Source organism: Notechis scutatus, chromosome Z, assembly GCF_049901735.1.
Source record: "Notechis scutatus isolate UNSWTSFEM ecotype Mainland chromosome Z, rNotScu1.2, whole genome shotgun sequence".
Taxonomy (NCBI): Eukaryota; Metazoa; Chordata; class Lepidosauria; order Squamata; family Elapidae; genus Notechis; species Notechis scutatus.
The window spans coordinates 108018137-108043910 of NC_142025.1; the positions used below are offsets into that span (position 1 = coordinate 108018137).

The 25774-nt window shown below is 34.5% G+C and overlaps 1 protein-coding gene and 2 pseudogenes across 1 annotated transcript; 1 reads left to right on the plus strand and 2 right to left on the minus strand.

The window, feature by feature from the left end:
• Positions 1–2956: 2956 nt before the first annotated feature.
• LOC148129080 (small ribosomal subunit protein uS13 pseudogene) lies at positions 2957–3547 on the minus strand (annotated as a pseudogene).
• A 1636-nt stretch (positions 3548–5183) lies between these two features.
• Positions 5184–5927, minus strand: LOC148129081 (olfactory receptor 14C36-like). Its single transcript, XM_087946023.1, has one exon. The coding sequence runs from the start codon at positions 5925–5927 to the stop codon at positions 5184–5186; it is 744 nt and encodes a 247-aa protein (XP_087802149.1).
• Positions 5928–11742: 5815 nt separating this feature from the next.
• On the plus strand, positions 11743–25240 carry LOC113426601 (olfactory receptor 5B2-like; annotated as a pseudogene).
• Positions 25241–25774: the final 534 nt, after the last annotated feature.

The window sequence follows — 25774 nt, forward strand, 5'->3', positions numbered from 1 at the left end:
TGTATTTTAAAAGAAGATTTCTACTCTACTCCTTTAATGCCAGAGACAAAAGTAGTTGCTGTGATTTTGCAGTGATGTCTAATGTAACTAATTTCCATTAAATGATTACTGTATCTTTCCAGTAATGTTGTGGAAGCAACATAGTGAAGACTTGATCATTGGGAAAATTTGTCATCAATGTCATGGCCCAGTGGAAAGGAGAGCAGAAGAGAGGTTCTCTTATGTCATTTGCCTAGCAACAGAATAAACATTCCAATGAGTGACAGTTGACTGCATCAACATTCTGAGGTGTGACTGTTAGCTGCAGCATATATAAAAGACTGGGTTACTCCTATTCTCTTGATTTGAAATAACGAACAGCTTAGGTTGTTGCCTCACATTTTAGCTTTCATTATTACCATTTTAAAGGGTGATATTAGCACGTTTAACATCTCAATCTAGGCCTCTTTTTTCATTATATGTAAGCATGCTTTTGTTTTCTTAGCCAAAACAATTTCTCTGGTATGTTGAGAATGAACTTTTTCAACAACTATAGAGCATATTCTGAAAATTCTTGAATACACTTTGAACTTTTAAGAAAGATATAAATCCAGCTAGGAAAGAGTAATGTAATCTATAACTTTACTATTTGTAGAATGTTATCTAGAACCTATATTTTGTCTTGTGCGATTCTCACAGGTAATCATTGTCTTTTATTGTTTGATCACTTGCTTTCTGATGCATCACATATCATATGTATGTATTTAACTACATATTTATTAATGCACGCACATGTATTCTACTAATGTATTTGTAAGAAGTTTCCCCGAGCCATTGATATGCCAAAGAGTGAGACTTGAGATGAGGTTTATTCTTTGGCCAAAGCAAAAAGTCTGGGTGAATACTATGCCCAAAACATACAGACAAAATGCATGTAAGGAACACACCCTGCAAGAATGGCTCAGAGTATTATATACATTTTATGCTGATAGAAACTAAGCTTATCCAGTCAGATACAAAGGTTCATTATTAATGTGGGCAAGTCATTGCCCACATTAATAATGCCATCCCCTTCCTTATCCATGCCCTCCCCTTCCTTATCCATGGAGCATTCTTTGTCTGTGCTCTGTGCGTACTTTGTTATTTACACAGTATCCCTTGTTCTTGTATGTTTGTGCTCCTAGGTAGCCCCCACCTATGGAGCAGGATGTTCCTGGGAATTGTCTCCAAAGATATGTCTAGCTCTGAAGCAAATTGCAGAGGTGAGAAACCAGATAGAAAAGGATACAATTCTCTTACAGAATGAATTCGTAACAAATGATTCCCATCCTTAGCAAAATAGTGCAAGCAACTTCTTTAACAGAAGCAAAGAGCAAAAGTTAGATTGATTCATGTCAATATGTCCTTTCATTTTCCTCCCTTTTCTTATGACAGGATGCTTCCTGTCAATGGTGGGCTAGGGGAGCATTTAAGAACCATGAGTTTTGTTGGTCTAATGGGTGGAGGGGGTGGAGGAATGGATCAGTGGACACTGAAGAGGCTAAGACTACCATCCCAGTGATAGGATAGGTAACCATACGCTGGATCAGAGGGATGGAACAGGAGGAAAAGGAGATCTCCTAGGGTTAAAAACACTAGAAACCCAATCCATTTCCAGTGAGAGAAGATACTCCCAAACCAGTTGAAATCAACTGCCCCAGTCCAAGTTTGCACCAGGACATGGGCAGTTTTCCCCACCCTTGCAGCAATTTCCTCCATAACTGGACCCTCTATCTATAAACAACAATTTCTGAGATAAAATGTTCACACACATCTCCTTCTGTTGCTGACAAAAAGTGTACAGCAAGTTTATACTGATATATTTAGTTGTTTTAAACTAAACTGCCATTTAGCCATTAAAGTTAAAGCAATAGTTATTATTTCAAGCACAGGTTGTAACCTTATAAGCCTATTCAACATATAGTTCTATAACCACACATTCCATCTTCTGTTCAATTGGCTGGTCCATATACATGAATTATTCTTTTTAGAGGCTACTCATAGATCTGTGATCTGCTTCCACATGAACAGGTACACCCAGTCTGTCACCTTGTTGTATGGACAGTAGGAAAAACAACACACATCGTCCATACCAATGGCTAGGCAATTGCACATAGGCAAACTTTTCACATATCCAATATAATCCATTTGTAGCATGCCAGTTAAAAATTTCATTACCCACATCCATCAATAACCCACCCATTCTAGGTGCATTTTCAAATGAGTTACTAGGTTGTGGCAGGTTAATTCTAAACTGAAAGGTTACATTAAGGAAAGAAAAGACCCTTGTTTGTAATGTATGGTTTTTCAGATTAATCTTTGCATTATATTCTCCCCCTATTAGTTCTACCCATAAGAAAATTATAACCATTGCATCAAAAACATCCTATATCTTCAGGGATTATGACATCACTATCTCCTAGGACTACTGTGGCCAAGACAGGTTGATCAGGTTAACAATTCTTACACATTTAATATACCCAGTCTACTATTACTATATCACAAGGTTCTTCATAAGCGCATACTGGTCCACAATCACAACAATGGTAACACTAACAACATTCAGTGATACAGTTACAATCACAGAACCAATACATCCTGTAGGGTGCAAAGTTCCACAGCTTCGCTTGGGATCTTCAGATGGAATAACAGGCCACCACTTAGGCAGGAAAAATAAAATAGTTGGTACTCCTGCAATGAGAAAAAGAAATCACAAACAAAACCCATTCATACCACCATGACCACATCGGTTTTTAGTAATGTTTATTCTCAGCTGGTCTTCTCCAGGGACCACTTTCCACTCTCTTTAAGTTCATCAACTGGTCCTTTTACACCCTTTGTCTTTTGTTCAGACTGCTGTTTCAATGGTCAGCAGGACTTGGCAGGACCTGTCCCAGGCTTGGCTAAGTTTTTCCTCACATCAGTTTTTTATCAGGACTCAATCACCAGGCTGGAACTTCTCTGGGATCTTGGAGACACCCATGGTTCTGCTGTGGTGCCTGGTGGTCTTGGTGTGATGGCCACGGACATGGAGGCCCCAGAAGTGGGCCTCCATGTCCATGGTCAGCACACCAAGACAGTGTGTGCAAGAAGTGGTGCAGGCCCTGATGGGCCCTGATCTTCAGGTGCTCCAAATCCTTGCACGGCTTGTTGTCCAGATCATTGGGCAAGATCTAGCTGTACTTGCCATCCTTGCAGTCCTTCTGCCTGTTGAGGAACCAGTCAGGGATCTTGTGGTGATGACCTGCTCCACCCCATCCTCTGTGAGTTCCCCAGCCCACTTGGTCAGGTTGGTGTCTGCTTTTTGCAACACCATGTGAGCATAGTGTCTGCCCATCCCCTTGATAGTGAAGGCAATCTTGCACCACCCATCGATGTTGGTGTTCAGGACATGCAGGATGTGCTGGAACTTATGGACAGCAAGTTCAGGAGGTAGGGTTTGAGCTAGTAGTTCTTTGTTTCTGAGGTAAGCTAAAGAAGAGGAGAGCCAAGTATACAGTTCTTTACAAAAAAAAATCTTTAGTTTCATATTGTGGAATTTCCAAGTGTGGTAATTCAAACATCATTTCATAAAGTAAAATGTCCCTTTTTGGACAGGTTCAAATTCTGAGCAAGTTCAAGGGTAAACATTTGGTCCATGGCATAGATGAATTTGCATTCCATGAAAGTGACATTCCCACTCAATTCCCACACTCCAGGATTGATTGTAGAAAAATGAGTTGCTTTCTACAGGTTCTACTATCCCTTACGTAGGTGTTATCTGTTCCAGTATAATTTTGGTGATTACTGCTGGAGTGGCTCTCATGGCTGGATAAGCCTCAACCCAACCAGTCAAGTGATCCACTATCATCAATAAACAATTAAATCTCCCTCCTTGAGTGAGTTCAATAAAATCAATTTGAATGCATTGAAATGATCTCATGCTAAATGTTGCCCTTCCTTCTCTTTAGGAGTAGGACTTGTTTACTAACTCTTTTACATACTGTACAAGTCACATATTTATTTAGATACTGTATACAATCCACGGCATCCATAAGCTTCCAAAAACAAATCACATCATACCTTAGTCCCCCAATGAGTGCCCTGATGTAGTACTTCCAAAATCAACATTTGCCTTCCATCAGGCAATACCCACTTCCATTCTCCAATTTCTATTGCTCCCACTTTCTCTAACTCCCTCTTCTCATAACATTAAATATTCCTCCTACCATTGCCATCCTGGCTTCCATGTCAACACACGTCTGTGCAGACCAACTTAACTTTCTAGCTAGCTAGACCAAAAGCCTGTCTCTTCCAGCTATTACTTTCTCTTCTCTTCTTTAAAAAGTAGTTAAAGATATTGCTGTCAAAGTCTTCTTGAGTTTCTAAAATGGAAAAAAAAAAGGGCCATTCTCTCAGCCTTGATTCCAACTGGTTCTTTATAAATGGCATATAATACATAACTTCCTACTTTTGCCCACTGTCCCATGTTAATAAAAACCAATATTTTATATACTGTTTCATTGGATAGTTGATGAAGTGTTCCTGCTCCCAGGAACACCTCCACATTTGTCTGCAGGTTTCAATAAATTTAGTATCATTAAGCAAACAGGTCAGAGATGCTGGTTGCAAAAACAGTACTTTTTATACAAAGATACCAATCAGTGTTAGAAATAATGTATCAGAAATGCCAGTGTGATAAAGGACTGAGATGTGACAGAAATCATACACAGGCAGAAATATTATCAGAGCCCTTCAGATATCTTTCAGAGAAAAATGTGCATGGTTTTTCATGGCTAATGTGATCTTTCTACTTCTATTTGATTATCCCTAATTTGCTATTTTCCTTAAATATTAATCAGTGATATTCTTTAGTTTCTTATCATAGTTCCATATTAATACAATGTTTCAGTATGCCAACAATAAACCAATCAAAATAATTTATTAATCATATTTCAAAATCCCAACATTGGTTTTACAAGAGGCCCGGTATTTTAAAATATTTAGTTTGGTCTGATACAACAAATCAAAAATTATAACACATCAAATAAACAATTTATATTCAATGGAATATACTTAGTCATCCTTATCTAACAGCAACTCCTTAGTTTGCTAAATTTCAAATTTAAGGTGATGAACAAATTGGTGCATCAAAGGGAAATTATCATTATTTGCTAAAATAATTGTCAACCAAGCAATTTCCTAAAGGCAGTTTTGACATCTTTGTTCCTCATGCTGTAGATTATTGGATTCATTAAAGAAGGCATAACTGCATATAGTGTGGTAAACACTTTGTCCAGCTTGGATAGAGAATTAGCAGGTAGTATTAGGTGAGCCAAGAGGCTACTGCCAACCAGTAGGGAAACCACAATGAGGTGAGGGATGCAAGTGGAGAAGGCCTTTTCTCTTTTCTCAGTTGAGGGCATTTTCACCACCGTGGTAAAAATACGCACATAGGACAAGATAATGAATGAAAGGCAGCCAACTTCTAAGCCTGTACTAAAGATAAGTATCCAGGTTTCACCAAGGTAAGAACCAGGACAAAAGAGCTTGATTAACTGTGGAACTTCACAGAAGAACTGATTGATGATGTTGGAGCAAAAAGGCATTGAAAAAATATATCCTGTGTGAAGAGCTGCGTGCAGAAATCCAACTACCCAGGCCCCTCCAGCCATTTGAATGCAACTGGACCAATTCATTTTGGATGCAAAGTGCAACGGGTGACAGATAGCAATGTATCTATCATAGGCCATGACAGTGAGAAGGAAGAAATTTGATGATAAGAAAGAAAGATAGAAAAACAATTGTGTCACACATTCAGAATACGATATCCATTTAGAGCTCATTAAGGCATTTACTATAGATTTGGGTATAATAGCAGATGTCCCACCAAGGTCACCAATAGATAAATTGATTAAAAAGAAATACATTGGGGTGTGCAAACAACGATTGAACAGTATCAAAAAAATAATGAGAAGATTTCCCCCCAGGACAAAAAGATACATTATCAAGAAAACACTGCTGTGTAAAATTTGAATCTTTTGATTTTCAGAAAATCCAACAAGTACAAAATCCAATATATTTGTTGTGTTCAATGACATTATGCTGTAGGAAGATGAAATATAAATTATATACATATCTATTACTTTGAAAAAAATATTTTCCCCTAAGAGCAATAATGTTTTGTAACTGTATAACAACTTTTTATTCTCGCTGTACTTTTTTCTTATATGCTTAATATATATCATTTGAGAATATATAGCTATAAGAAATGGCTTATATCTTACTGAAATTAATGTAATTTTTATAATGTTCAGTATAACTGTAAAGATCAACACTAACCTTACCTTTTTTTCCCCCTTCACGACGTGTAAGAATTCTTTATTTATTTCTCAAATTCTGAGCACATCTCCCATCTCATGTTCAGTGTTTACTTGCACATCACTTCAAGTGCCACCTTCACAGGAATTTTTACAATGCAAACTAATGAATCCTCTGATCTCTGATAAACTGGTTTTCTCAGGCCTTAGTAATCACTGCCACCATGTGCATAGCAAAAAAAATGCAGTAACGTAATGTCAGCAAACATTAAAAATACTTGAGAAGATCAGAGATGCACTTTTAAAGACATGTTTTAACAATTCATAAATATCAAAAAAGAGATGTTGCTGGAAAAAAAACTGACTTTTTTAAAATATTCAAATCAATAGAATGAAGAAGTAATAGAAAGTTTTAAAAGAAAAAAAGGCTTCAGGCAGCAGATTGTTTATAATTTTATTCTTCCATAATCTGACTCAAATTGATGCATACAAAATGGCATATTTATTTTGAATTTCCTTATATGCTCCCCTTCAGCTTTTATACAACAAGAAATAGGCCACACATTTCTTATTGCTGATTTATACTTTGCAGTTGTGATTCAGTGTACACTTAGATAGTGTATGTACACTTAGGAAATCTGGTTTTGAGCAGCAATGAATGAAACTGTGATAGTTATCTGGCTGATCTTGACATCCAGATTTCCGTCCCACCCCCCATTTCTCATTATCTCAGCATTAAAAGACCACAGTTAAAATCAAAAGGCAGGAAAAGGTTTGAATTTTCAAACAGCAGCACACTATCTTAAAATTTGTATTCTAAGGGTTACCTTTTGTATCTATATTAGAGCTGATCTGATTGGTGTAATATATGAGTCAAAGTAAATAAATACATAACTGTCACTCATATTATCATGCTGCAAATTTCATGAGACCCACCAAGAGTGATTTCAACATTTCAAACTCACTCCCACATGGGAAGCAATACTAATGGCATCTATATATAAGGGAATAGTCACACTAAGTGGTTTTGATGGGGCTGATGTAATTCTTCAACTTGATTATCAAGGGCACTGTATATTGTTAGTAAAATGTACAGATGTACAGGAAAACAGTGGCTATGTGTATCATCCAGAATTGAGCAAACTTCTATATTTTAATGTCCATTACAGTTTATGAGACATGAACACTTGAATTAGCTTCTATATCAGTTCTGTTTTTCAAAAGAATGCCCAAATTTGTCTCCATTGTTTTCATTCTTTTTTCCACGATTATATGGAATTTTTATGGGAAAATACTATTAATAAATTATTTGTATTTATTATAAACAGAAGAACTAGTAATAGGCAACTTATTAGTTCATAATAGAAAAACAAAGAAGAACAACTAGATATCAGAATAACAAAATAACAGAGTTGGAAAATCTTGGAAGTCTTCTGGTCTATTAGACAAATGGCTGTTGAATCTCTTCCTAAAAACTTCCAGTGATGGAGTACTGATGAATAGTGACGAGGTTGGATCTCTCCTTAATAATGTCCAGCTTCTGGAGGCAAGTTGTTCCATTAATCAATTGTTCTGTTAGAAAATTCCACTTTAGTTCTAGGTTGGTTCTCTCCTTGATTAGCTTCCATCCATTACTTCTTCTCCTGACTTCAGGTACTTTAGAGAATAGGTTTACCCAATGGTGGGATTTAAAAAAAAAAATACCACTGGTTCTGTAGACATGGCTTGGTGGACGTGGCAGGGGAAGGATACTGTAAAATCTCCAATCCCACCCCACTCTAGGGGAAGGATACTGCAAAATTTCTATTCCCACCTCACTCCAGGGGAAGGATACTGTAAAATGTCCATTCCCTCCCCACCCAACTAACCTGCTTTCCAGCTCCATTCTCCTGTGCAGGGCAACAAAAGAAGACCCAGCTGATCAGCTGGGACTTGGGAGGCAGAGAATAGATGGGGCAGGATCAGTCAGGGGTGGTATTTGCCAGTTCTCTGAACTATTCAAAATTTCTGCTACCGGTTCTCCAGAACTCTGTTAATACAGCCTAGGACTATATTGGCTTTTTTGGAAGTAACACCACATTGCTGGCTTACATTTAAGTGGTTGTCTAGGATTCCTAGATTCTTTTCACAGTTATTGCTATTGAGCAAGTACTACCTATTTTATACCTGTGCATTTTTGATTTTTTTTCCATGTCTAAGTGTAAAACCTTAACATTTTTCATCACTGAATTTCATTTTGTTAAATAGGGTCCAGTGTTCAAGTCTGTTAAGATCCTTCTGGATCTTGAACTTATCTTCTAAAATGTTGGCTATTCCTGCCAACTATGTCTTATATTCAAATTTGATGAATTTCCCTTCTATCCTATCATTTAAATCATTTTGGAAGAGTCATTTTTGCTATGAAATGCGTGGCAAATAAATAAAGCTTTACAATTTTAAAAATTTATATAAAGGTCTAAAAATTAAAAATTATATCAAATTTAAAAATTATAACATTCAAAAATCTAACTTTTTATAAAATTGAAACACCTACTTTTAATTAAAGTTTAGTTAAAATAAGTTAATTGGAGGGCTACAACCTTTTGAGTTTCATACTGAAGTAATGCTTATTTTAGCTCCTCTCCTGGCTAGTTTTGAAATTTAGCTCATTTTGTGGCTATTGTTGAAAATCCTTAACTTCTTTCACATTGCTACCATTTTTAGTTGTCACTGTTGTCTGCACATTCCCAGTTTGTCAGCACAGCCTTCTTTGGAATACTGCTAGACTAGGAATTCTCAGGCTGCTCTTTAGAAGTTGTTTTGCATCTAGGCCTTTTAACCCCAATCTTTTGTCCTACAGTCACCTACCTGGGTGACTGGTTAGATACTGCTGCCACTGGTGCTCTACACTACCACTGGTTGCTCTGTGCCCTGCAGCTGGCCACTGGTTGCTCGACAGTGCCATGGGTGCTCTACTCTCACTGGCTGCTCTGCATTACTCTAGGTGCTGCTGCCATTAAGCTGGCCTCTGCTCCGCCACTGATTGTTCACCCCAGACTCTGTGCTGCTCCATTCTAAGTTCTTTATAGACATTTATGATTGTGATTTTTATTTGAAAAGTTTACCCAAAATGTAAACTTTTTGGTATGTAATGCAATGATGAGAAAGAGCTAAAATTATGTTCTGTCTCAAAATAACTCCTGCTGATTGCCATCTTTAAAAGTACAAATGGAAAATATTAGTATGACAATCATGATATCATGATATGATGACAATTTGAAAGATACTAGACATATGTTAGTCTAAGAGCTATTAGAAGAAGGGTTTGTCTTCTAGACCCTGCCAGCTGACATTTTTTAATTAATGAGATCTGCAACATGAACATTCCAGATCAAATTGGGTGGGTAGAGACTCTTGTAAAAAGATGTCCCCTCACATAACCTGGTCACAAATACATAAAGCTTTAAAGGTGACCACCAGCACCTTGAATTGCACCCAGAAATGGTAACCAGTGCAACACATGTAGTAGTTGTCAGCTTTGAAATTCAGCTGCCACATTTTTTTGAGAGTTGGAGGAGTTGAAAAGTTCAAGGTTATTCTGTATGGCATATTAGGAAATTCCAGTGGCAGTTAATTGGTTCTCGTGATTTATGAAGTGTAGAAGTGGGAGGAAAGAAGGGAGAGAAGGTGGATTCTGTGTAACACGCAAAAAAATTTCACTTTGGGAAATTGCCTTTGACATGCCAGATCTGTTTCTAAATAAATCAATTGGAGAGAAAATGTCTCGGAGTGATTGATATCATGGATACTTTCTGGTTGTCTTACAGTAGTGATGTTAAATGTACCAGTGACTTTTTTTACAACTTACTATTCATGCAACTGCATTCTGTTAAATTCTGGGCATGGGTGCAAGTAATTGAGACGAGTCAGTGACTTAGTGAACTTCAACTCTTTATTAAGGATCAGAAACAGAGAGCCAAAACCTTGGTCAGCAGTAGCCCTTTTATAGAGCTAGCTACTGACCTGTTAACCAATGACCTGTGTCCAAATGCTTAACTTTTGCCCAATGAGAGATGTTAAACTAATAGCCAATCAGGTTGCTCCATGAGGACCAATCCCAGTTCGCTATCCAAGGGCCAATCCAAAGTGCAGGATTTCAAGCCTGCTTAACATAATGTTAATAAGTTTTATTAAATGGTTTTTTGTTAGTTCATAACACATTCCACACCAAATGTGATTGCTAAATGTGATTCTTCATTCTTGGAATCTTCACAAACTGGAAATCTTCATTAACTCATCACCAGATTTTCAGATTGGGTACTAGCCTACGGAACAGTTATGGAATATTTCTTGAAAACATTGAAGGACTATGTTCTTTAGAGACACATATTTCACCAGTAATACCAACACTTATGATTGTTGTTGTTTTTACTTCAAGTAGCCTCATAGAAAATAGACTTGGAAAAACAGCAAGCATAAATGTATATATCTATTCATTTATTTATTAAACATATATGCGTTATAAGACATAATAGAATAATAGAAATTCAGAAGGATTTCTAGAAAGTTCTAGAAATTTACTAATGACAGTTAGTAATTTAGTAATAGTCAAAAATATGGAAAACGGTGTAATTCAAGGTTTGGGGAATCAAATTACCCTACTTAACAATTTAAAACCTGCACCATTTCCAAACAATTTCAGAACTGAATATCTTCATAAAAATCTATGAGCATTTTAAATTTTGAAGATCTATAAATTAATTCCTTATTCAGTTTAGATCAATTAAGACATGTTGTAATTATGTAATGCTCCAATTCTGACAATAGCTATGATATACTCAATTAAATTTCCTCAGGAGTAAAATACCATTAATTTCAATAGGTTACCACAAAGGAGGAATAGCTTTTGTTTAATCATATTATAGTCCCATTTTGGTTAGGCAACTACAATACAAAAATGATCAAAGAGGATAAAAATATTTTTTCACCATAGGTAATTATGGAGAAGTTATCTCCTCTTCTTTCTCTCGAAGACCTTTATCTAATGAGAGCTTCTCTACATTCAATAAACTCTGTATGAAATTACTACTTTAACTTCATTACAGAGGTTGAACTGGATCAACAAAAATTCAAATAAACACTACAATACAGGAATATAGATATATTTCACACACTAAAAATCACTATCAATTTTAAAATTTGTTTTTTGAGATCTTCCAGTTGGGCACTGCATTGATGCAGAGCTGAGGAGTGGATCACCACTCTGAAAGGATCCGGTTTTTGCTGTTTGGTGGCTTCCAGGAGTGTGTTGGACCTCAGAGAGGTAGACAGACAAAAGAGGAAGACCTAGAGATCTCAGGGAGGTGCCGCGATCCCAGAGACTACAAGAGAATCCCCCGAAAACCAACAGCAGAAGAGGGAGATCGCACAGATCGGAACCAAAGACATGGCAGCCCAGCAGCTTAAAGAAGAAGGAAGTAAGCAAAGAGTGGAGAGCAAATTGAGTAGTGGAAAGGTAAAATTAAAGAAGATTTCCAAAATACTGATTTATACCACAAAGGGAAATTGAAAATTGAAACTCCAAATTGAACAGTGTAGCGAATCAGCAGAAACATCGGAAGGAGTACTAACTAAAAAAATGGCAGTTATTTATGCTGATTAATGGAGTGCTGAAAACGGAGGAGCTGAAGAGTGAGACAACAGCATTTACTTTTATCTTGGGAGTTGAAAAGTGGGTTGTATAATTATATTTCTTGGCATTTGATGTTTGAGAACTGTGGGAAGAAAGAAAGAGAAAGTGACAGTGATGGTGTCCAAGTGAGACAGAGAGATCAGAAGAACAGCTGAGAGTAAAAACTTGAAAGGAGAACAATTGACACTTTGAAAGATTTAAGGAAAGGATTGAGGAAAGAAACTTTATAATTGCAATATTTGTCTGATAACTGATAACGAAAAAAGGAAGAAATAAGACAACTAAGATATATAAGTGGAACTGGGACCATGTGGAGAAAAAGAATAAAGGAGCAAGAAGAAGAAGCCAAAACAGAAAAGAGAAATGAAACGGTGGAAGTGACTGTGCAAATTTAAAGAGGACATGAACTTGAACTAAGAACTGTAATAAGGTATTTTTCCAAAAAAAAAAGAAGAAGAAGAAGATCATGGACATCACTTAACTGGTTAAACATAGATGTAACTAAATAATATTGGTAAAACATAATCTTAATAGATATGTATGTGTTAGAATATTGAGCTAAGAATACTGGTTAATAATTTTTGAATAACTGAACAATTGAAAGTGTGTTGTATAAATATAGAACTCAGACCTTTAAATAATAATCATATACTAAGAAACTTAGATATTTTTATTCTGAGATAAGCATATAATTAAGAACTCTAAAGAAATAGACCAATTGATATTTATATATAGATAAGAATTTAATTACTTTAATGAATTGGCTGTTTCAAATTAATTAATTAAGCATATAAGCATATTGATTCTATGAGTAAATATATTTGTATTTGATTAATATTGAATTCTCTTAAGTATTGTAATAGTTGAATAAGTTCAATAAGAAAAAATAGAAATAAGAGCTGATTGTGATTTTCCATAATAGAATTTTGGTAATTAATAATATAATAATATATGTATTAATATTACTATTGAACTGAAAAGGAGAGGAAAATAGTGCTCTACTAGGGATAGTTGATGGTAGATTGAAAAGAACTGCTACAGATAGTTAAAATGGCGACAACATCAATTACAAATGTAAATTCAGGAAAGAAAACTACAACAATGATGTCTTCACCTATGGGGCAGAGATCTATAGATGCAATGCTATTGGCAGAAAAAACTAGTTCAGCTCAAAGCCTGCAGACAGTACAGACAACGCTCACTATGATGCAGGAAATGATGACAAAAACCCATGAATTGATAGCTAGGAACCATGAAGACATGAAAACAGAGATGAGAACTGAAATAGGAGAAGTGAAAAATGAAATACAAAATTTAAATAGTAAGATTGGAAAGATGCAGGAAGAAGTGATAAAAAATGAACAGAAATTAAATTTAGTAGAGGCAAGAACAGAGAAGGTGGAGAAGAAATTAGAGGATTCAGAACAAAATTGGAAAGTGCTTTACTGCGAACTCTGGGATTTGATGGTACACATGGAATTAGAGAAGGCATCATTTTATCTTAGGTTCCAAAATGTGGTGGAAGGCAGAAAGGAAGATTTACATGCAATTATGATGAATCTGATAGCGGCGGCCTTACAGAAACCCAAACTGGAAATTGAAAATGATGTAGGCGAGGTCTACAGAGTATATACACACTATGCGAGGAGACATAGACTACCCCAAGAGGTTCACATTTGATTTGCGAGGAAGACAACACGAGACCTGCTCTATAGTAAGACCAGAGATGAACCACTTGTATACAAAGATCATGAAGTGGTTACACTGAAACAAATACCCAGGAGAGTTAGAGAGCAGAGAAGGAGCTACCAGTTTTTATCAACTCAACTTATTAGAAATGTTATTCCATTAGGTGGCTCACCCCAGAGGGGCTTTTAGTTTCATGGCAGGACAAAAAATACAAAATTGAGACTTCCGGTTTGCAAGGCTTCGGTGGCGGCAGGAATCCGCGATCGTGCGCGGTTCCTGCTGCGCTCGCTGCCGAAGTGCCTCCGATCAACGGTTGGAGGATATGGTTGCCCGTAGAGGCAACCAAAAGACAGGGAGATACGGATAGGGGTTTGGGAGTATGTAAACCCCTCCCAACGGCTAAACTCCCTTTTCCTAAAGCGGTGGAGCGGTGGTCAGCAATAGCCGCCACAAAGAAGCCTGCAGCTGGACAAGATTGCGCAGGAGGAAGTTGGAGAAAGTGAAAGTTTTTGGCTGAACCGGGACAACGAGGAACCTTTTAATACGCTGGAAACTTAATCTCTTGAATGATACATTGTTTCCCAGAAAGACTGTAAAAGCGGCGGAAGAAAGTTTGAAAGGGAAAGTTATTTTCTCTCACTCTCCTTCCCTATGGAAATAGCTGATGGAAATCTGAAAAACCTGCTTGGGCACAGAATGTAACTAAACTTGAAAATTAAAGCCTAGGGGGTAAAAGATTTTTGAACATTGGAATTAAAAATTAAAATCTTTTTGCTATAAGTGGGAAGGAAGAGGTAAAGAGTTTACTTTAAGATTGTACTGGAGGAGACTGCTTGGAGTTTATAAGACCAGAAATAAATGGTGATAAGACTTCTAAAAAATTATGTTGGAACTGTGTAATTGAATTCTACCCCAGGAAGAGAAAATATAAAAAGAAGAAAGTGCTAATGAAATAGTTTATTTGGATTTGGACTGCTTTGGGACTTTTGGGAACTATTTCTTGAAAGAATAAAAACATCTGGGTTGTTTGTTTGTTTTTAAATGGCTTTATCTGTTGAAGAATTGCAAATGGAATTTCAAAAGTTGAAAGAAGAGGAACAAGAAGGCAAGGGCTCTTCTGGATCTATTTTTCACTTTTTAGAAATGGTGATTTTTACCTACCAGGAAATACAACAACAAGGAAGCTGGGATGATGAAGAAGAAGCCATCTTTAATGGACAAATAATCTTAGTTGAAGAAGAAGAAAAGAGAAGGGGAGGAAAGAAAATGGAGAATTTAGAATCTAAAAAAGCAACCAAGAAAGGGAAAAATAAGGTGAAAAATCAACACAGTGTCAGAAAGCAACAAAAAAGAGAAATACAACAGAGAGGGGTGATTAAGAGAGTGGAGATTGAGAGATGGAGGGTCAAAAAGGCTAGAATTGATAAGAAAGGAAGGGAAAAGGGAAAAGAAGTCATAAGGGTTTAAAACAAGATGTTAAAAACAGGTGTTTTTTTAGAGACAAAGGGTAAAATATAATCTTAAAAAAAAGAGATTCTGCAAAAGTATTTGACTGTATTGTAGATATTAGTATTTGAAATTGAGTTAGTAAATTGAAATATTATATGAGTTAATAATACATTAAAGGAAATGTATAAAAATGTTTAAGATTTAACAATAGAGTTTAATTTTCCATGGAATATTGTTTTTACTATATTACAAGCTCACTTTTTTTCCTTTGTCTTAATATCCTAAATGTAGTATCTATAAGGTACTAAGCAGAATCAGTATGGAAAGTATGTATTAGTTTAAGTGTTAAATTTAGGGGAAAGATAAAAAGTTGTCATACTTCAACCAGTGATTACAGGAGAAATATTGTATTAGAAAGAAAAGATAAATAGATAATTGAAAGAGAACGGACAAAAGATGCAAGTATAATTATCTAAATTGAGATGAAATAAATAAAATAGAATTAAGAGAGTGAATAGAAGAGAGAAAATATATAGAAAATATAAAATGTTAAATAAGATATGAAATAGTATATTAGGTGAGCATGAATTTGATTTATGTCTGTACAAAAAGATCTAACCCGGGGCTAAGCCGCTTTCCAAAAAGAAGTTTTATGTATTTGTGTTTTGTGTTTTATTTGTCTATGTTTGAATTAATAGAACTTTAGAAGAATGTTGGAAGAGAATAATGAAATTGCAAATAAGACAGATGGTTACAATGAATCTATATAAATTAAGGCAAAAGAAATATAATTGAATAGAAGGAAAGGGAGAAATAGAGAGAAGTTGGGAAAAAATATGAAGTTGAATATATAAGATAAATATCCATATTAAATTGTGTTTGTATGGAATGTGATAATTTGGAATTATGCTGTCCTTAAATAAGATGTCTTATTTGATGTCTTTTATTTGATGTCTTATGTTTTTATATTCTATGTTTTGTTTGTTTGTGTATTGTTTTTTAAAAATTAATAAAATTTGTTTTAAAAAAAATACAAAATTGATACAATTGAAAAAGCACAAGAATTTTGTGAACGACACCTAGGACCTGAGGAAGAACAAGAAAGTAGACACAACTTAAATATGAGAAGCCAAGAGGAACAACACTCCGGAGAAAAAGAATCTGATCCACACTCTGAACCCCAAAATCTTAGAGAAGAAGGGGAAGGAAACAGACTAAGAAGAAGAGAGCCTAGAACAAGGAATGAAATGAGAAATGCCTTGCACAGTCAGTGACACTGATAAAGAAATCACTTTATTTTCAGTCAATATCAATGGTTTAAATTTATCATCAAAAAGAAAATGAGGTATTAGAGAAACTCAAAAAACAAAATGCTGACTTGTATCCAAGAAGTGCATATTCCAGACAACCAAGCAGACCTCTTAAAGAATATAAATTTGGGTAAAATGTATTCGGCACTTGCAAACAAAAAAAAGGAAATTATTGTGGTATATGTAAAGTTGGTTGCAACATAAACAAATATACAAAAGATCAAGAAGGAGAATGCTCTTTATAGAAATAAATGTAAAACAGAAATAGATGTTATTAGTCACAATATATTCCCCAAATACAAACCAAAAAGACTTTTATAATAGGCTTCACCATAAGATAATAAATTTGAGTATGCTAATGTATGCATTGTAGGGGACTATAATGCAGTCCCAGACAAAAATAAAGATTATAGAACTTCCAAAAAAAAAAAAAGGAAAGGACAATACTCCCTTCCTCTTTTAATAATATGGTAAGAGAACTTAACTTGAAAGACGTGTGGAGAGAATTAAACCCAAATAAAAAACAATCTACTTTTTTTTCGAACCCCCACCACTCTTGGTCCAGAATAAATCAGATATGGATGGACCCTGGGTTAATAGAGAATATTGAAAGGATCGAGATTTTGCCAAATCTATGGGCTGACCATAATCCCATTCAAATTAAATGGAAAGGAAAGAGAAAAATTGGAAGATGGACATTTAACAATACCATACTAAGAGATAAAGAATATATTGAAATGATAAAGAAAGAATTGAATGTATTTTTTGAAATAAACAAAAGAGAACATATCTCCCTACGGAATCTTTGAGATATGACCAAAGCCTATGTGAGAGGTCTAACTATTTACTTACAATATTAAAAAGAATAAAGAAAAAAGACAGCAACAAAACATATGGAGGGGCAAACTGAAAGATTTGGAAACAAGTAGACAAAAGGACCCAAACAATTCAAACATTAAGAAGAAATAGATCTGGTAAAACATAAGATAAATCTAAATGTACAGGAAGATCAGGCTCAAAAAATTAAATTAGCAAAACAAAATTATTTTGAAAATGCAAATAAGCTGGGGAGGTGGTTAGCCCACAAAATTAAAAAGAACAAGAAAAGAGAACGACCATAGCTCTCCAAGATCAGGAAGGGAAATTATGCACGCAGACCCAAGAAAAGAAAGAAATTGCTAAGGAGTTTTTATGAAATTGTATAAACAGGAAGAAATACCAGAAGAATCTATTGATCAATACTTGAATGAAAAGAACTTGCCCAAAATTACTGATGAAGAGAAACAAAATTTGAATAATAAAATATCTATAGAAAAAATTAGGAAGGCAATTGGAACACAAAAAAGCAAATAAGACCCTGGCCCAGATGGAATTCCTTCAGAATTCTATAAGAATTCAAGAAACAATAGAGGAGATATTGGTGGACTTGTACAATGAAGCCTTGGAGAATGCTAACATGCCTAAATCATGGATGGAATCATATATTACCCTTATTTATAAAGAACAATCAGACCCACAAAAAATTCAAAACTATAGACCAATATCACTTTTAAATGTAGATTACAAAATAATGGCCACAATATTGGCGGAAAGATTAAAAGAGAGTATTAAGCAGAATTACCCATACTGATCAGAATGGCTTCCTACCCCCCATAGGCAAATAAAAACAAATACAAGAACCATTATGGATATATTAGAATATTATGAAGTATACACAACCAAGACAATGGCATTGATATTTTTAGATGCTCAGAAGGCATTTGACAACCTGAACTGGAACTTTCTTATTAAACAACTGATAGGCATGAAATTTGGTGAAAATTTTATAGTATTCATTAAGACATTTATAACATGCAAACTGCAAAAATATTAATAAATGGGGAAAATACAGATACCATAAATACAGATACCATAAAGATAAATAAGGGAGTAAGACAAGGCTGCCCCCTAGCTCCCCTATTGTATATATTGGCAGAAGACACTCTTTTAGTATTTATTAGGCAAAACCAAGAGATTAGAGGACTAAAAATTAAAAAAGAGGAATATAAACTCCAATCATCGATGATATGGCATTTATATTAGAAGAACCCTTAGAAGCGAGCCCTATACTACTAAGAGAAATAGAAGAATATGGAAAGGTGGCAGGGTTAAAAATTAACAAAGAAAAAACAAAAGTGTTAACAAAAAAACTGTACAAAGGAGCAGAAGGAAGAACTAGCAAATAAATTAGGTATGCAGGTAGTAAATAAAGTAAAATACCTAGGGATCTGGTTGACTGCTAGATGTTCGTCAATTAAAAAAGATAACTATGATAAGTTAATAACACAAATAGTTAAAGATTTAGATAATTGGGTCAAATTGTAGTTATCGCTATTGGGACATATTTTGATAGTAAAAATGAATATTTTGCCAAAATTGTTGTTCTTGTTTCAAACAGTGCCAGTCAAGTTGGAAAAGAATTTTTGTAGAATTAAACAAATGTATATCTAAATTTATATGGCAGAGGAAAAAACCCAGAGTGAAATATAAATTATTACAGGATGCCCAGAAAAAAGGAGGATTTGGCCTTCCAGATTTTGAATTATATTATGATGCTGCTATAGTAAACTGGCTTAAGGATTGGGTTAAATTATAAAATAGAAGGCTATTAGTATTAGAGGATTTTGATCTCCAACTTGGCTGGCACGCCTTCATGTGGGATGGAAAATCTAAACAACATCCATATTTCCAAAGGCACCAGTAAAAAATGTGCTGTTTAATATCTGGGGAAAGATTAAAAAAAACACTACCCAAAGGTTAGACTGGAAGCAGTTACACATCCAAATGTATTGGATTATGAAAATATTGTTAGGTATAAAGATTTATTATATGACACTGGAGAGCTTAAAAATAGGAACCAAATACAAATTCAAGGAAAGGAGATAGCATGGTGGCCCTTTGCACAAATACAAACCCATTATAAAAAAGATAGAGAACAATTTGGCTTTAATATGACTCCACAAGACTTAGATAAAATATGGCTAGGAGAGGAAAAGAAAACAATTAGTAAAACATATAAATATCTTTTGGACTACAAATTAAAAGAAGAAACAGTTACAGAATCTATGATAATTTGGGCTAAAAACATGGGTCATAGTATTGAATTAGATAAGTGGGAACCCATTTGGCAAACAAATTACAAATTAACTATGTCAGTCTCGTATAAAGAAAACTTATATATAATGGTTCATCGCTGGCACCTACCTCCTGCGAGACTGGCTAAGATGTTCCCCAACCTACCACCCAATTGTTGGAAATGTAACTACACACAAGGAACATATTTTCACATGTGATGGACTTGCCCATGTGCTCAGAAACTTTGGAGAAATATTAGAAATTGGATTTTAAATATAACAAAACAAAATTTAAAGCTTGAACCCGAAACCTTTCTTTTAAGTATGATAGATTCAAACATGGAGAAAAATATCAATATTTAATTTTGCATATCATAACTGTAGCTAAAATAACCTATGCACAAAACTGGAAACTGTCTTCCATTCCTTCAGAGGATATGGTAATTTAAAAAATATATGAATGAGCCGAGACGGATAGCCTAACCAAACTGTTAAAAAATAAACAAGATATTTATTTCTTATTATGAAATATGGAACATTTGGTATGAGTGGTTAAAGAAAAGGTAATATTTGATATTTGGATAAGTTATGGAAAAGACAGAAGACGTGCATTTAATCACAAACTATATAGAGAAATTAAAACATTAAAAGAATGAAGGAGTTATGGTAACAAGGCAGATCACATCAATGATAAAGATAAAGAAAAAAAATTAACCATTGCTCAATATATGCTGTAAAATCTATATATGTATATAACATATATATGTGTGTGTTGATTTGTCTGTTTTAAATGTATGTCAAATAAGTGTTTTTTTTTCTAGAATAAAATTAATAAAAATTAAAAATAAAATTTGTTTTTTGAAGTACAGAAATTGAATAAAATCTAAAAGTTCAGAAAAGAGGCCTATAAATAATTAGCATAATCCAAGGTTCTACCAAAGCAGCATAAAACATTATTTTCCGTCTAGGCCTTTATTTACACAGTTGAGCTAGCTGAACTGCTAACTCAGCTAGATTTGTGATGAAACCATCTGCATGGAGACCACAGGTTACCCTTTGTGATCTTCTGCTGATGGTATCTGCCTGAATTCTTATGTCAGTTGCCTGGAGATAAAAGGCAGCCATGATAATCTCAGATTGTTTCTACATAACTGAAGAAGGAAAGCTTTGCAGAATAAGTTCATAAATTTATTCTACTTTAAACTTTAAATATTCTTAATTTTTGTTCATTCTTTTAATAAGCTTAGGAGAATTTGATTGTGTATATTTATTATTTGATGCTTATATAATCTCTGATTCATGTAATATATTATGTTTAAAGCTATTATTGGTTAACCTTTCCATCTTGTCAAAATAGTTACTTTCAAAACCATGAATATAGACTATTACTTGTTTCCATTCACTGTTTTCATCAAGGAACAATTACCACAACCTAAGTGTTTTTTTCTCCAATGGGAACTCTTTTATGTAACCCCAGGGAAGATTAACTTTGAACAACCATGCATAAGTGTACATATAACAGAAATTCAGTAGGAGTGCAAATGAAAGTTGCCAATGATATAAGAAGGAAAGTATAAAAAATGAATGCGCAGAATCTACTTGACAGTTACATATTTTTTTTGAAAATTTTATTTGGGTTTTCACAAAAAAAATGTAATACAAATTGTTAGGGATAACATTGTCTACGCTAACTGGTTTGGGTAAAAATAATAAATATGGTATCATGGTTTGTTAGTTAAAGTGTGTGTAACTTTAACTGCAAGAATGTAATTAAGGGTGTGGTTGTAAAAGCACTATATATGAAGCGAGGCAAATGCAGCTCTCTCTCTCTCTGGCTTACTGATCCCTAATTACTGGATGGATTGATGACTGCGTTCTTGTAGGAGTGTTGATTTTTCTCAACGGAGAGAAGATAAGATTGGACAGATTTATTGTAAGTGAACTGACATTAGCTATTCAACACGGACTTTGCAAATAGAGTATCCCCGGCAAGACTTGACTGAAATTGATATATGACTAATGGACCGTTTATTTTGACTATGCTATAATTCTTAAATGGAATAAACAATATTTTTGATAGCACAAGCGTATCTGTATTTTTACTGCGTGTTAACTAGAAAACTTATCTCACACATTTACCTGTCTTCCTATCTGACTTAGCTGCACATTCTGTTTAGTTTGTTTTCCTTAACACCAGTTGGGGAATCCAGGCTTAACACAAATAAAACATCTTTTTTTGAAAATAGCATGGTCCCAGATTACACTTCTTCATACAGACACAAACTCAATTTCATGCTCACTTTTATGTCCTATTCCATATCTTATTACTGTTTTACATTTTCTACATAGTTTTTCTCCTCTCTTAATTTTCTCAATTTTATTTTAATTATCTCATCTCAATTCAAATCATTATATTTATACTTTTGTCTGTCCTGTTTCAATTTCATATTTTCTTCTCTCATTAAACAAATTTTCTCCTGTAGTTACTAATTGGAGTATGACACCTTTATATCTTTTAATTTTATCCATTCAACTCTTATTTAAGCTTCAATATATACCTTGAGGTTATAACATTCAATATAATACATAACTTCCAATCGAATTCTGCTTGGTACATTCTTAAAATACACACTATATTCTTAAAAAGTGATTATAAATATATGTAATTAAAACACCCATTCTATTCCAATTCAGTTCTATCATTAATATTCATTAAAATCTTAACATCTTTAAGATTTCTTTTCAATTAAATATCATACTTCTTTGGGAACACTTATAAGCTTTCCGTAATTAATTTTCCCCCCTATTTCTCTTCCCTTACATTTTATAAAACATTAAATGTTCCCATCCTTTCCTAATTCAATTCTCTCATTCATTTTATTTCCTTTATTTATTAACAAACATTTCACTAGATTACAATAACTATTTTATCCATCATTTTAATCATACATTGTTTCATATTTTCTAAAATTATTTCTATTTTTAATATAACAATACTATCTTATGTACCTTTGCAGAATCCCTTTTTCAATTAAATTTTAACCCATTATCTCTAAATAGGCCCTGTTTCTCCATATCTAGTTTCTGTCCTTTATAACTTCTTTTCCTTCTTCCCTCTCTTCTTCTCCCTCCCCCTTTTTCCCCCTTGTCTCTCTACTTCTAATTCTCTCTTCTGTATTCCCCTCTTCTGTTGCTTTCTAATATCATACTTATTTTTCAAATTATTCTTCCTTTTCTTAGTTGTTTTATCAAATCTTAAACTTTTCATTTTCTTTCCCCCCTTTCCTTTTTTTCCCCACATAAAATTACTTGTTCATTAAAGATGGCTTCTTCTTTGTCCCAATCTTCTTGTTCTGCAGGCATTTCTTGTTGTTTCTCATAGTTCCAGATCACCATTTCTAAGAATTGAAATATGAAGCCAAAAGAACCTTTCCCTTCTTGTGCATCTTCTTTGTACTTTTTAAGTTCCATTTTCAGTTCTTCTAAAAGTAGTGCCATTTTAAACACTTTTAAACAACCACCTGATTGATTTTAGTCATTCAAATGCAATAACCAAAAATCCAGAGATCACCAAATAATCTAAATACTCCCAAGCTGTTTCTTCATGCTTCTTTTTTCATTTTCTCTTCCTAGGGTTCTACTATTTTGTTGCCAAGTTTCAGTTAAAATGTATCTTTTAGAAGTCTCGTTGAGGTTTTACTGTAAATTCCTTTTAATTCCAGGCAGTCTCCTCCCTTTTTTCCAGATCCTGCCCTTTTATTCTTTTCCTCTCCTTTCCTGCTTTTAAAAGCTTTTAAGTATCCAGAATTCTTTATTATCCCTTTGACATTTTATTTTCAGCTTAAATGCCTATTGATGTCAAAGTGGATTTTTTTTCTTCTATTTCTTATTTAAATCTCTTAGCTGTCAGTATAGGGAAAGGGAGAGAAGAAAAAAAACCAAATCCTTTCCCTTTTCTCTCTCCTTCGCTGCTTCAAAGTCTCCTTTGGGAACAATGTTACTTTTTTTTTTTTAGTTTAAATTCCAGGGTACCTTAGTTGTTGCTTTTGCAGTTTAACCCGGTCAACCAAAACTTTCTCTTCTTATCTTCCTCCTGCACATTCTTTTCCGGTCGAGTTCTTCTTTGAGGTAGCCATTTCTGACCACCGCTGCAACCGCCTTCGGGAAAGGGAGTAATGGCCAGCTGAGGAGGAGAGATGCGGCTATCCTCAACCCTGCTGGCAGTCTCCCCTCTCTTCACCACCTCTACGGGGTGGCTTATATTTTAAAGAAACTGATACCATGAAGCAATATTTGCACTGCTATAAATTACAGTGTAATTCTGATATTTCTACTTAGAAGTAGCTGGTTCTGATTGACTGCCAAGTTAGTGAGGATTATAACTTCAGTGTTATTTAACTCTTTTTGAAGATCTATTTTCCAAAATATTACATAATCCAACTTGTTCACCTTGGGAGTTTCATGGTTGAAAGAAAAAAATAGGATCTTTACTTTTTAGATTTTAGCATATCAATAATACTACTTTTATTTTTCAAAGTATTTTAATGTAACACACTTGAAAATAATCTTATAGCACTGCTCTTCCTTTTATAGGAGCTATCAACAGTTAAACTCATAGTAGCAATAAATGCGTTTGGTGGATTTATAAAATCACTATGGATGGATACTTGTTTTTTTTTTTTAAACCTGTGGCACTTCTTGGAATTACCAGCATTGGCTGATTAAACAACCAAGAAATCTTCAAACCCCCCAAAGCTTCAGTAATATGATTAAAGACAGACACCAGGCCAAGAGAAAATCAGAGCCAGACAAGAGTTACAGGATTTCTCTTGATGGGTTTCTCTGTTGACCCAAACAACCAGAAACTTCTTTTTGTCACAGAACTGCTTATCTATTTGTTAACGTTAGGAGGGAATATAGCCCTCATTACACTGATCATGATGGATCAGTGTCTCTAAGCTCCTATGTTTCCTCCTTGGCAATCTCTCTTTTGTGGAGATCTGCTGCCCTTCTGCTACTGCCCCTAAAATGCACTGGGACCTCTTGTCAGGGGACAAGACTATCTCCTACATAGGATGTGCATTACAACTGTATTTCTTTGGTACTTTTGGAAGCACAGAATGTGTTCTTCTCTCATTATGTAGTTGTTTGTTACCCCTTGCATTACACTCTGCTCATTAACCAAACTTTATGACAATGTTTGTTGACAGCCTCCTGGATTATTGTCCACTTAAATTCCACTATTAATACAGCCATGGTCTTTTCCCTACATTTCTGCCATTCTAATAAAATCAATCATTTTTTCTGTGACATTCCTTCCTTACTACACTTATCTTGTTATGTCAGCCAGATGGTGACCTTCAACATCTTTGGTGGTATTATGATTGTGTTATTTGGCCTAACCTTTCTTTCCTCTATTTTCATTGTTTCTTCTGTCCTCAGAATCCACACTGCTCATGGTAGGATGAAGGCATTTTCTACCTGTGGATCACATCTCACTGTGGTGAGCATATTTTATGGCACCCTAATATACACCTAGATAAGGCCTTCCTCTGCTCACTCCATAAAAGAAGACCCCCTAATTTCAATTCTATATGCCACATTATACCATTGTTCAATCCATTGATCTACAGCTTCTGAAACAAGAAAGTGCAAAGGGCCATTTGCAAAGTTCTTGCAAAGAGGAGGTAATAAAAGTAAGTTTTAAATTTTGCAATTGATGTAAGGAAAATCACTGAGCAGTTTTCTCTGTGATTATTTTGTAGTAATGTAATATAACTAATAGTGGAATTAGCATTTTATGACACTGTTTTTAAAATTGTGATAGATAATAGAAACCTTCACCTGTCTTCTTCAAACATTTTCAATTGTTTCACAGGAATTCATAGAACAGTAGCCTGAATTATCAATCTGTCATTCATCTTCAATCTGAAAGGGGTTATTTATTTATTTATTTATTTATTTACTAACTTTTATGTTGCCTATATCATCATTGAGTGATTCTGGGTAGCTTTTCTATTTTATTGTGTTAATGTCTTAAAGACCTAGCACATACAGAGAGTCACTGATTTATGACCACAACTGGGATTGTATTTCAATCATTGAGTGAATGGGTCATCAAGAAAAATGTCATATAAGTGTTTCATTCAACAACTTCAATCCTGGTGCTCCTTGTTGTGTCATTAAGCAATCATGTGGGTAGTATCCTAGGTGAGGAGTACAGAG

Bases quoted from the DNA above. Each gene is read 5' to 3' on its own strand.
- LOC148129081 (XM_087946023.1), bottom strand. From the start codon at position 5,927: ATGTATTTCTTTTTAATCAATTTATCTATTGGTGACCTTGGTGGGACA.